This window comes from Geotrypetes seraphini, chromosome 6 (genome assembly GCF_902459505.1).
Source record: "Geotrypetes seraphini chromosome 6, aGeoSer1.1, whole genome shotgun sequence".
Classification (NCBI taxonomy): domain Eukaryota; kingdom Metazoa; phylum Chordata; class Amphibia; order Gymnophiona; family Dermophiidae; genus Geotrypetes; species Geotrypetes seraphini.
Genome location: NC_047089.1, coordinates 180,684,487 through 180,697,262, shown reverse-complemented (window position 1 = coordinate 180,697,262; position 12,776 = coordinate 180,684,487). Strand labels below are relative to the sequence as shown.

The 12,776-nt window shown below is 45.6% G+C and overlaps 1 protein-coding gene across 1 annotated transcript in view; it reads right to left on the bottom strand.

The window, feature by feature from the left end:
- The window catches only part of RACGAP1 (Rac GTPase activating protein 1), a 94,526-nt gene that overhangs the window by 63,265 nt on the left and 18,485 nt on the right, over positions 1-12,776 (bottom strand). The window contains exons 3-5 of the mRNA XM_033947527.1: positions 11,143-11,345; positions 10,615-10,754; positions 9,538-9,607 (exon numbers count right to left, since the gene is read on the bottom strand). Coding sequence (XP_033803418.1) covers positions 9,538-9,607; positions 10,615-10,754; positions 11,143-11,345 — 413 coding nt within the window. The remainder of the gene's footprint in view (positions 1-9,537; positions 9,608-10,614; positions 10,755-11,142; positions 11,346-12,776) is intronic.

The window sequence follows — 12,776 nt, the reverse complement described above, 5'->3', positions numbered from 1 at the left end:
GAAAAGGGATGGAGAGAAGTTGGCAATTTAAGCAAATAGATTTCGCAATACCGATTGGCCGAACCGGCCATCGCTTCTGGACAGTGAGTCCAGACAGTAGTGGGAGGTGAAGGTATGAACCGAAGACCATGTGGCAGCTTTGCAGATTTCCTCAATAGGTGTGGACCTGAGGAATGCTATGGAGGCTGCCATCGCTCGGACCTTGTGTCCCGTTACTCGACCATGCAGCACGAGACCAGCCTGAGCGTAGCAAAAGGAGATGCAATCGGCCAACCAGTTGGACAAGGTGCGTTTGGAAACTGGGTGACCTAACCGGTTTGGGTCGAAGGACAAAAACAGTTGTGGGACTTTCCGGTGTGACTGAGTGCGTTGGAGGTAAAAGGCCAGCGCTCTCTTGCAGTCAAGAGTGTGGAGCGCCACTTCTCCGGGGTGAGAGTGGGGCTTGGGAAAAAACACAGGCAAGACAATGGACTGATTGAGATGAAAATCAGACACTACTTTAGGTAAGAACTTTGGATGGGTGCGGAGTACCACCTTGTCGTGATGGAATACCGTGAAGGGTGGGTCCGCTACCAGAGCTTGTAACTCACTAACCCGCCGGGTGGAAGTGAGCGCGAGCAGGAAAATCACCTTCCAAGTGAGGAATTTTGGATGGCATTTGTCTAGGGGCTCAAATGGAGGTTTCATTAGTTGAGCTAGAACCACGTTAAGGTCCCAAACCACCGGGGGGGGTTTGAGAGGAGGGTGGACGTTCAGAAGACCCTTTATGAAGCGAGAGACTAAGGGATGGAGCGAGAGGGCTTTCCCTTCCAGGGGCTGATGAAAGGCCGCAATCGCACTGAGGTGTACTCAAATGGAGTTGGTCTTTAGGCCGGAATGAGATAATTGAAGTAAATAGTCAAGGACCAGAGGGACGGGGACCGACACCGGGTCCTGGCTGTGGGAGGAGCACCAGGTTGAGAATCTGGTCCACTTTTGGGAGTAGCAGGTTCTCGTCGAGGTCTTTCTAGAGGCCTCCAATATCTCCTTGACTGATTGAGACACGGGGAGAGCAGTCAGGGGGAGAGAAACCAAGCATTCAGATGAAGAGATTGAAGATTGGGATGTAACAGCGAACCCTGACCCTGTGATAGTAGAGAGGGAAACAGAGGCAGAGGCAGTGGATCTCTGACACTGAGTTGAAGTAGAAGGGAAAACCACGGCTGGCGTGGCCAGCGAGGGGCAATCAGGATCAGGGTGGCTTGTACTGTTTTCAGGTGGACAAGCGTCCGCAGTATCAGAGGAAACGGTGGGAACGCGTACAGGAACCTTCCCTCCCAGTCGAGGAAGAAGGCGTCGGCCTCGAGCCGGTCCGGGGAGTACATCCGGGAGCAGAAGAGAGGCAGCTTGTGGTTGTGGGGGGATGCGAATAGATCTATTTGAGGCGTCCCCCACTTTTCGAACACCTGTCGTAGGATCTGAGAGTGCAGTGACCACTCGTGTGGCTGGAGGAGGCGGCTGAGTCTGTCCGCCAGACAGTTTTGTTCTCCTTGTATGTACACCGCTCGAAGGAAGGTGTTGTTGGAGATTGCCCATTTCCAGAGGCGCAGGGCTTCCCGGCAAAGGGACCAAGACCCTGTTCCCCCTTGCTTGTTTACGTAGTACATTGCTACTTGGTTGTCGGTTCGGATGAGAACCACTCGGTCATGGAGCAGATGTTGAAAAGCTACAGCTGCGAGATAGATGGCCCGAAGCTCCAGCACGTTGATGTGGCAGCGACGGTCTTCTGCTGACCACATCCCTTGAGTGCGTAGGCCGTCTAGATGGGCTTCCCAAGCGTACTCCGACGAGTCCGTGGTGAGTATCTTGCTGTGAGGTGGGGTGAGGAAGAGCAAACCTTTGGAAAGATTTGAAGAGTCGGCCCACCAGCGGAGCAATCGTTGCAAAGAAGGCGTCACTGTCACGGGGCGGTCGATCGGGTCCCGGTCTTGACGCCATTGAGAGGCCAAGGTCCATTGAGGAATTCTCAGATGGAGGCGGGCGAAGGGTGTGACGTGGACGGTGGAGGCCATGTGGCCCAGAAGAGTCATCATTTGCCGAGCTGATACCGAGGTCAGCAGGGAAAACCTTTGACTCAGACTTACTAACGCCTCTAGACGCGGAGGGGGGAGGAAGGAACGGAGGCGAACCGTGTCCAGCGTGGCCCCGATGAACTGCAGGGACTGGGAGGGGCGTAGTTGGGATTTTGGGAAATTTATCTCGAACCCCAGACTTTGTAGGTAGGTAATAGTCTGTTGGGTTGCTGAGATAACCGCTTCCCTGGACGGGGCTTTGATCAGCCAGTCGTCCAGGTAGGGGAATACCTGGAGGCCCTGGGAGCGTAAGCTTGCTGCGACTACCACGAGGCACTTGGTGAAGACCCGGGGTGACGATGCTAGGCCGAAGGGGAGGACACGGTATTGTAGGTGCCAGTCCCCTACCTGAAAACGCAAGAACTTGCAGTGAGCGGGGTGCACTGGGACATGCGTGTACGCCTCCTTCAGATCGAGGGAGCAGAGCCAGTCGCCCTCGTCGATCAGGGGGTAGAGGGTCGGTAGGGAAAGCATCCGAAATTTTTCCCGTACCAGAAATTTGTTGAGGCGTCTCAAGTCTAGTATTGGGCGTAGGTCTCCCGTTTTTTTCGGTACCAGGAAGTAACGGGAGTAGAAGCCCTTCCCCCGTTGGTCGGGGGGAACCTCCTCTACTGATCTCAGGCAAAGCAGGTTTCGAGCTTCGAGAGGAGTAGGGGTAGCTGCGTCCGGTTGGGAGGGCAATTCCTTGGGGGGTTGTCCGGAGGAATGGCCTGAAAGTTGAGAGAGTATCCTGATGAGATCACACCAAGGACCCATGCGTCCGACGTGACTTGTTCCCAGCGAGGGTAAAAGGCTTTGAGGCGACCCCCGATGGGAAGGAGGCCTGGGATTATGGCGGAGGGGGCCCGCCCCCTTCCGCGTATCCCGTCAAAAGGACGGGGATGGTTTGGTAGTCGCAGGCGGTTGGGACTTGGGCATGGCCCGGTGGTGGGCTTGCGGATGCCTAGGTGGAGGCCGCGAGAAGACAGGGGTGGATTTTTGTGGGTAGCGGCGCGGAGGGGCCCTGTACGGCCTGGACGCGGGTGGTTTTGGCTTTTGCCGGACGAGGGAGGCGAACGAGTGTTCGTGTTCGGAGAGGCGTTTTGTAGCCGCCTCGATAGTATCATCGAACAGTTCTTTTCCCACGCAGGGGAGGTTAGCCAACCGGTCCTGCAAGTTGGGGTCCATGTCGACCAGGCGCAGCCAAGCTAGTCGGCGCATGGCGATAGCAAAGGCTGCCTCTCTGGAGGAGAGTTCGAAGCCATCGTATGCCGCGTGGAATAGATGGAGGCGCAGGTTGGAGAGGGACTCTAAAAGCAGGCCAAACGCTCCTTGCCGGGAGGCCGGTAGGTCAGTCTCAAAGGCTCTCAATAGTCCAATGAGGTGTTTGAGGTAGGATGTGAAGGTGAAAATGTAGCTTTGCACCCTAGAGGCCATCATTGCATTTTGATATAGTCTGCTGCCGAACTTGTCCAGGGTTCGGCCTTCTCGGCCTGGGGGGACCGCAGCTGAGACCCGGGATGGGTGAGCCTTTTTCAAGGAGGATTCTACTAGCAGTGACTGGTGGGAGAGCTGTGGTTGTTCGAATCCCGGGTAGGGTACTGTGCGGTACTTGGCCTCCATTTTGGAGGGTACGGCTGTGACCATGTAGGGGGTCTCCAGGTTCCTGAAGAAGGCCTGTTGGAGTACCGGGTTAGGTGGTAAGCGAAGGGACTCTCTGGGCAGTGATGGCATATCCAGCTCCGCTAGGTACTCCTTCGAGTATCTGGAGTCTGACTGGAGGTCTAAGTCCAAAGCGTGTCCCATGTCTTGGACAAAGCGAGTGAAGAATGGGCGGGATGTTCCCGGGGCCCCGTGCAGGGTCGGTGAACGAGACCTCCGTCGGGTGGAGAAGGATGGGGAGGCTTCCCTCGAGTATCGAGATTCCTGCTCCGATCCACGCTCCGAGACCGGGGAAGCACTGTGAGAGTGTTCCGGGGTCGTCGATCTTCGGCGTCTCGAGGAGCCCCTCGGAGACGATGCCGGGGTTCGGGGTACCGATCGATGTCGAATCGGTGACCTCGACCCGGACTCCCTCGGAGAATACCTGCAACCTCGGGTCGGGGTCCCGGTCCGAGAGGGAGTTCGGAGGATGTGCGGGTTGGAGAGTGATAACTCAGCCACCCTTAGTGGTCCCGTACGAGGTGTAGGAGAACGGCCTCGTAGAGTTGGTGAACCTCGGGCCTTCTTGGAGGTACGGCAGTTCGAGGTTTCTGTCGTTTTAGCACGACGTTTTGCCCCGCGGCGGTCTGCGGAGGGAGAGCGTCTCGGGCGCCTCGGCGAGGAGTCCGAGGAGGATGGGATGCGGCGAAGCTTGTGTACTTTTCCCCGAGGTTGCTCGATGCGAGGCTCAGGCTGGTCTGGCACCTGCGGGGTCGAGGTCGAAGCCGATTGTAACTGGGCCATTGCAGCGGACAGCTCCGACGAGATAATCGCTCGGAGTAGGTCCTGGAAGACGGACACGGACAGCATCGAAGGCATGTCCACTGCCTCGGTGCACTCCACCGGGGGCGACCTCGTATCAGAGTATTCCCGTGTGGTGGAGGCATGGCCCGAAGGCTTGGAGGGCTTAGCTGAGGCTGTAAGCATGGGGCTTCCGCCATGCGTCGACGGTGTCCCCGAGGCTGGCTTCTTCGATGTTACGGAACCTGAAGAAGGAAGAGGGGACTTACCCGGGGCCGAGGCTTTCTGCTGTCCCGAGGGCTTCGGATTCGGGTCTCGCGGCGATGCCGAGGTATTCGGGGCCGAGGTCAAGGCCGGGGCCGACCTCGAGGCCGAGGGTTGGTCCGGAGCAAAAAGGTCCGCCATGCGGGCTTTTCTTCGACGGAGGGCCCGGTTCTGGAAAGTAGCGCACTGGGGGCAGGAGTCGGTTGGATGAGCCGCCCCCAGGCAGAGGATGCACCGGCGATGCGGGTCTGTGATGGAAAGAAGCCGCTCACACCGGGTGCACTTTTTAAAGCCGGTCAAAGGCCGGGACATAGAATCGAAAGTAGCCGCGGCTCGAGTAGCCACGCGGCCACGGGGACCCGGAAGCCTCCGGGTCGTCAAAAACGAAGCAGGAATCAAGTTGAAAGTAAAGAATTCGCGCACAGCGACTTAATCGAGAAAAAACAAGAAAAAATCGCGGTGCTAGAAGGCAGTTGGGGCAGAGCCTGAAAAACACGACTTCTAGGCTCAGCGGAAATTTTTGAACTGGAGACCACGAGGGGATGCACCCCCTAGTGGAGCAGGAAGGCACGCATGCGTGGAGCAGCAGAGCAAACTTAAATCTTCAATCAAGTTTGCTTGAAAATGCTTCCGCATCGGGGCTCCGTAGATGACGTCACCCACATGTGAGAATATCATGCCTGCTTGTCCTGGGATAAAGACATGTTTGCGTACCTGCAGTTACGCCATTATATTTAATTGTTGGAGGGTACCTCTGACTTTAGACACCCAGGAGCTCTGTCAGTATTCATGTTGGAGTCACAACTGAAAATTCCTTTACAGTTTCACCATATGCATCTCGAGGAGCATGTCTCATCCAATGAAAATGCCAAGCTTTCCTTTCATTGGGTAGTTGATCTGGGATTCTCCCTACTGGACAACCTAATCGAAAAAGTCATGCAGAAACTACGCTCTCTGCGATTTAATATGATCCTTTGGAAAATCACTACAAGATAATGAGATATGTTGCTCCTTGTAAGGCATTTCCGATTCACACTGCAACATCAAGCCTGTGTGAAATGCATCTATTCTAGGTCATGTTTTGGACTTGTTCATGAATTGCGAGCTTCTGGAAATACATCTATGACTCTCTAACGTCAGGAGAATTCCTGTCCAACCTTCAGCTTTAGTTATCTTTGTAATTCCCTGAATGATTTGGGCAGTGAAGAGGGTGGGGGGTCAAATGGTCAGCTTCTGTGGCCCTAAACAGCATCTTATTTCTTTAGATTTCTCCCACACCACCTTCTTTTTTTTTTTTTTAATAAATCTTTATTCATTTTCAAAAAATTACAACAAATGTACAACAATCATTCAGAAATACCTTAATTCATCACTTGACAATCTTATTTGTTTTATTCCAAATAAATAATTATATAAAAAAACTCATCCCTCCCTCCCAGATACCAATTTGTATTACTCCAAATAAATAATTATATAAGAACCCACCCATATACCAATAAATAACAATTAACAATTATTATCCTTCAGAATCCCACCCCCTTATCTTATTCAATATTTTGGTGTTTAAGATGTCTGATCATTAGAATAATTCGCCAATGGCCCCCAAATCTTTTTAAACTTATTATAATTACCTTGTTGCAGAGCAAATAACCTTTCCATCTTATAAATATGGCACACTGAATTCCACCAAAAAGTATAATTTAATTTAGTATAATCTTTCCAATTCCCTGTAATCTGCTGAATGGCAACCCCTGTTAAAATTCCGGAACTTGGAGGCGAGGAGGATGGCAGTTTGAGTGCAGAGCTCCTCTCCCTGGACATTCTCACTAAAGATTTTATAAATATTTAATCCCTTCAGTTTAACTAAAGTGATTTCAGATGGCTTCAAGAACACAACATACATTGGATACTGTATTTGCTACAGATGGGAAAAGTAAAAGACCAAAACCAAACCCTGTAACACCATCTAACACCATTCCAGCAGGGGAGAGCCAACGGAGGAGGGCTGCAGTCCGGCCATCGGACCAACGGTCGGCTCGGGGGCCCGTTCCAGCAGGGCATCCGACACTGTCTTCGCTCCTCCTCCATTCCAGCAGGGGAGAGCCGATGGAGGAGGGCTGCAGTCCGGCCATCGGACCAACGGTCGGCTCGGGGGCCCGTTCCAGAGGGGCACCCGACACTGTCTTTGCTCCTCCTCCATTCCAGCAGGGGAGAGCCGACGGAGGAGGGCTGCAGTCCGGCCATCAGACCAACGGTCGGCTCGGGGGCCCGTTCAAGCTGGACTTCAGTTTTGACCGTTTTGATTTTATTTTCACTTCTTTTTAGTTTATGATATATTTTTTAATCTCACTTATTGTTTTACCACTTATTTTGTTTTATTTTATCATTCAAATTTCATTTAAATTTCCCCAGAATTCTATTGCTTCAACGGTTCTCCGTCTGCATCTATTCTTATCTCCCTTCTTTTTAACCTTTCAAATTCCTTTAGATCATTATAATCTTATTAGTATGTTTATTTTCTTATTTTTCTCCTCTATCTTCTTTCTTTATTACTCTTCTAATTGTCATTTTTCCTGGTACTTTAGTTAGATTCTGAGCCTTCGGGACAGTAAGGGAATTTCTAAGTACGTATCTTACTTATAATTTTACCTATATACTTATAATTTTAATGCACCAATATAGTCATTGTAATCCGTTCTGGGCTCTTTTGGGAGGACGGGCTAAAAAATCGAATAAATAAATAAATAAAATTAATAAAAAAGTTTGTTATTAGCTGAAACTTGGCTTTTAAATCTCATTGAAGTACCAAATAATATAGTGTCATATGAAAGGGCAACATGATTTTCTAACAGTGAATTAATTTGGGGCCAAATTAACTTCCAAAAGGCATTTATATAGGGACAGAAAAATATCAAATGATCCAATGTCCCAACTTCTAAACCACAATGCCAGCATCTATTAGATCTGGAACTATCTAACTTCTGTAAACGAACTGGGGTCCATAAAGCTCTATGCAACAAAAAAAACCAAGTCTGTCTCATAGATGCTACCCTTGTAGTTTTTATTCTCCAAGACCAAAAACGTGGCCATTGAGAGGCAGAAATTTGATGCCCAAGCTCAATGCTCCAAATGTCCCTAAGACCAGTTCTTTGTTTTTTATTTAAATATCCATATAACAATTTATACCACTGTGCGGCTTGGTGACCCAAGAAATCCGCCTGAAAGCACAGGAATTCCGAACTTTCCATTCAGGGAACCCTTCCTGGATGGCCTGCTTCAACTGCAACCATTTAAAACTTTGTGACTTATTTAAACCAAATTTATGTTGCAATTGTGAAAAACTAAGCAATGATCCGTTTGTAATCACATCATTTCAAGTCCGTATACCTGCAATAATCCAATGCTTCCAAACGATTTTAAACCCGCCAATTTTGATCTTGGAGTTTACCCAAATTGATTGATTTAAAGACTTTGAAATTGGGTCTGGTGATAAATTACTAACATAACATAGGGTTTTCCAAGTATCCAACAAAATTCTATTATTTTTATATTTCCTGGGCAAATTTATACTAATAAGATGAGATAAATGTAAGGGAAACGGGAGCCACTATTCCAAATACAACCAGTCTGGTACATTTTCCATGAGATCTGGGAGGATCCAATACATACCCTGTCTTAAAATATAGGCTTGATGGTACCTATAAAAATTTGGAAAATTTACCCCTCCCTCTATAATTGTTTTCTGTAGAGATACTAAAGCAATTCTAGGTCTTTTACCCAACCAAACAAATTTAGTAAGAATACTATTTAACCTTTTGTAAAATGACCCCTGAAAAAAAATTGGTATCATACTCATTTGATGACAAACCACAGGCAACATCATCATTTTGATCGTTTGAACTCTTCCCCGCCAAGAAAGATGTAAAGGATTCCATTGCTCACACATCTCCGTTATCTTCTTTAATAAAAGTTTTTCATTCTCCTTCACTGTTTTTTCTATTATGTTTTTAATGGTAATACCTAAGTATTTTAAACCCTCTTCTTTCCATATAAATGAGAAATGGTCAAATAAACCTTTGGTACAGTGAACATTAAGCGGGAGAATTTCTGACTTACTCCAATTAATCTTATAACCAGAAAACTTTCCAAACATTTCTATTAATTCAAGTAAACATGGAATGGTAATTTCTGGTTCTCTCAAATAAAGCAGAATATCATCTGCATAAGCAGAGAGTTTAAATTCCCAACTCGAATAAGGAATACCTCGTATCCCCTTTGCCTGATTGATGGCTATTAACAAAGGTTCCAGGACAACATCAAAAAGCAAAGGAGATAAAGGACAACCTTGTCTAACTCCTGATTCCCACACCACCTTCTGAACAATTGTGGCATTCAAATGATTTATCTGTTGCCCTTGGAGCACTGTAAAATAACGGATTTTACCAGCTTGAGAGGGAAGCAGTTTGGGAACCATTCTGGTCCACAGTAGAATTCTGAATATGTAACTTATGTCCAATTATTGAATCATTTTATGCTCAAAATTCTCCAATATAGGTAACCCTGGGTAACTGGATGAGTAGGGATAGGGGTTCAGTTGGGGTTAGAAGATTTGTTAGCGCTGGATTTATATATAAAATGAGCAATGACTACAGTTTCTAACTAATCTGAATCTTACATTGCTTGTCATCTTGCATTTGACTCACAAATCTCTTTAATATAAAAATATCAAGAAGTACATTACCAAGGACTCCTCTGTCTTATCAAAGCTGATGTCTGAGAGAATTGACGCAGATTCATCAATTGTGGACAGCCTGAAACAGTTCAGAAAAGTTTGTTTCAGTGTATTGCAGAAAAAACTTGAGGTCAATACATAGGGGTCTTTTTATCAAGCTGCGGTAGGGGGTTTAATGCGCGTTAAACCGCCTGCCGTGCTAGCCGCTAAAGCCTGCTTTGAGTGGGCGTTAGTTTTTTAGCGCTTGATGAAATGTCCGACGCGCTAACCCCGCTAGCGCGGCTTGATAAAAGGACCCCTTAGTTACTGCTGTTTAAGGAATATCTTATTAACCGTCACATGGTGCCTCCAAGACTAATAATGAAGGCACCAATGTCTCTGTATGCTCATCTGCCTTAGCTACTAGAAACTCAAGCTTTAGTTTTATTCAACTCCACTGTCGATGTTGAACTCAAATAGATATTAAACTGAAATTTGATTGACATTCCTGGCCTGAAAACAAGCTGAGAGAAGCCTGAAGGCCCCAAACAAACTTGGAGAAAATTAAAAAATGTCAACCCACAGGAAAGAAAAATATTAATAAATGAAGAAATAAAGGAATGAAACTAAAACAGAAAAGCACAAAAAGACAAAAGTTTGATGCACTGGTGCATGCGCAGTACAGGCAGTCCTTGAAAACTTTTAAAGCAACAGTACGCCTTTGCACTGTCCATACCAGGGCTCCATGGATGGCATCACCCACACATGATAATATGCTGCCTGCTTGTCCTAGGATAAAAATCAATCTTTACTAAATATCTGATTTTTTTTATTTTTATTTAAATCAGATTTGATTTAAATTGATTTTTTTTTTATAAAATGCCCTTTTGAAGAGAAAAAAAATAAAAAATCTTAAGATAGTTTACTATTTAAAAATACATTATAGTCCAAAAGTTATTCATCATGAAATAAGAATTTGTTTTTAATTTTGTAGCATGAGGCTGAATATTCATTCAGTGTTTACATTAGTCCATTCATACTGTCACAGGCATGATTTAAATCAAAATCAACCCTGATCTAAAAAACTACTTAATGAAAACCTCTTACCTTTTATTCCCCAGACAATCGCTTGAAGCTTGAGTCCTACTATTTAAAAATGCCAAAGCGTTCCGTTGCTGCTCACTTAGCTGAATACTGCCTGATGTATCACACATAAGTAGCTCCCGGATCAACTGGATCTGTCGTTCCTGAAATCCCCAAAACAGAATATTGCCAACAGCATAGGTTAGCTTCAAAGTAATAAAAAGTTCTTTTACTGTATGAAGAAACTCCCCATTCCATATATCTATAAAAATTACTAGCTACTTGTTTAAAGGCTTTTTCACAGTACAGATCACTACAACTTAATGTGCCCATGATCAAAACAGAATATTAGTCTTTCCATTTAATTGGGCTGGACTAGTTTGTCACATTCTTTTTTATTATTATTATTAATTTATATACATTCTATTGTTCTAAGCATACAAACATATTAAGGCTCCCTCCTGAAATGATAGTACACATGTACATCTCTCTCTCATATAAATGAGAACACGTAAGAAAATAAATAAAATGCAAACAGCATAAAATACCCACCAGTTTCTCACAGTTGTCTTCAGCTCTCTGTCTTCTTTTGATTTCCACATCCACCTGATTGCGAGCATGCTTTAGCTTCACGTCTAAAGCACTGCGCTCTGTCTCTGTTTTCATCAAGAGCTCCTTGTTCTTCAGTAGCTCCTGCTCAGTCTTCTGTAGCTTCTTCCGGAAACTCTCAAAGTTCTTAGCCAACTGAATAAACTCTGGAGAACAGAATAAACTAACCCTTGTTACAAAACTATCCAGTGGAGTTCAGTACCAACAGGCAAGCATTCCAGGAAGCCACATTTTAAAAGAAAATGCGAGTACACACATTACTTCCTATATTTCTGGGTTTTGAGTTTAATCACCAATTAAAGCTCTCTTAACTAGGTTTAATGTTGAAACATACCTGTGTATTAAATATAGCCATCATCTCTCTTGCTCTTTAGTCTTACTCAAAATGTATATATTTTGTAAAGGTACTGTAACAAAATAACTTTAAACCTAAGAATGGAGAGGCATCTAGTATAAGCCAGATACCCACCATGGTAAGCTAATCACCAATAACAGATTTTCAGAGGAGGGTGTCTTAAATACCAAACTAGTAACAGAAAAAAAAGGGGGAGAAGGAAATGAATCCATGAGAGAACTTTGCCTGCCAGAAAAAAGTTCAAACCACAGAAACAAAATTACTGCTCCCATTTTAATTCCATAAAAGGAATCATATTTCAGATATCTGCCAATCAGTGTACAAATACTGTATCAACTGGAAGGTAAAGTGCCAAATTGCTTAAGCTGTTTAACAAGAACTACAACCTTCATCAGCTGTTCCTTAAAAGGAGTAGATACATTTGAGTAGAATTTGAGTATGTGGTGGGGAAGGATTGGTACAGTCTCGGGGGGGGGGGGGATTTCTAGGACAAGGGCAGGTGTGCTCTTCTGATGGCTACAATTTTTACAAATGAACAGTGACAACAGAGGTGGGGGAGTGCCACTCATCTAATATTGTCACCCTTTCATCTTACTACTCAACTCCCCTTCTACCTTCCCCCCCCCATGATCACCTGCCTTGCCTCATTCTCCTAAAGTGGAACAAATTTTTGACAAGAGGATCTCAGTATACAGACTACATATATCATGAAAATCTCCCTTTTACCCTGTCTTTATAATGAAGCACACTTGACAAGCATCTCTTCACACATAGGCCTACTTTTAGACAAGTATTTAAGGACATGTGGGATATCTATCCTGCAAATAAAACAAAAATCCCACAACTTAATATATACAGTTTCTTCAAAGCTAAATATTGACACAACTTAATATATACAGTTTCTTCAAAGCTAAATATTGAAAACTCATTCTTTAAAAAAAAAAAAAAACACAAACAAAAAACCAAGAAAAAAACACCTTGTGGATGTAACTATTCATTTAACACGGTAGACCCGCCAATATTACCCTGTAATTTTCAATTTTTTTTTATTTTCATCTTCCCCTTTCTCCCAATCTCAGTTTTTCATGTTTGCCTTGCCTCTAAAGTTTTATCCGCCTTCTTCCATCCGATTTCTGCATTTCCTTTCCCTTTTATCATCCATTCTATTTTCTTCAACATGTTTCTATCCTGCTACCCAATCCCTTTTTTCATTTCCAGGTCC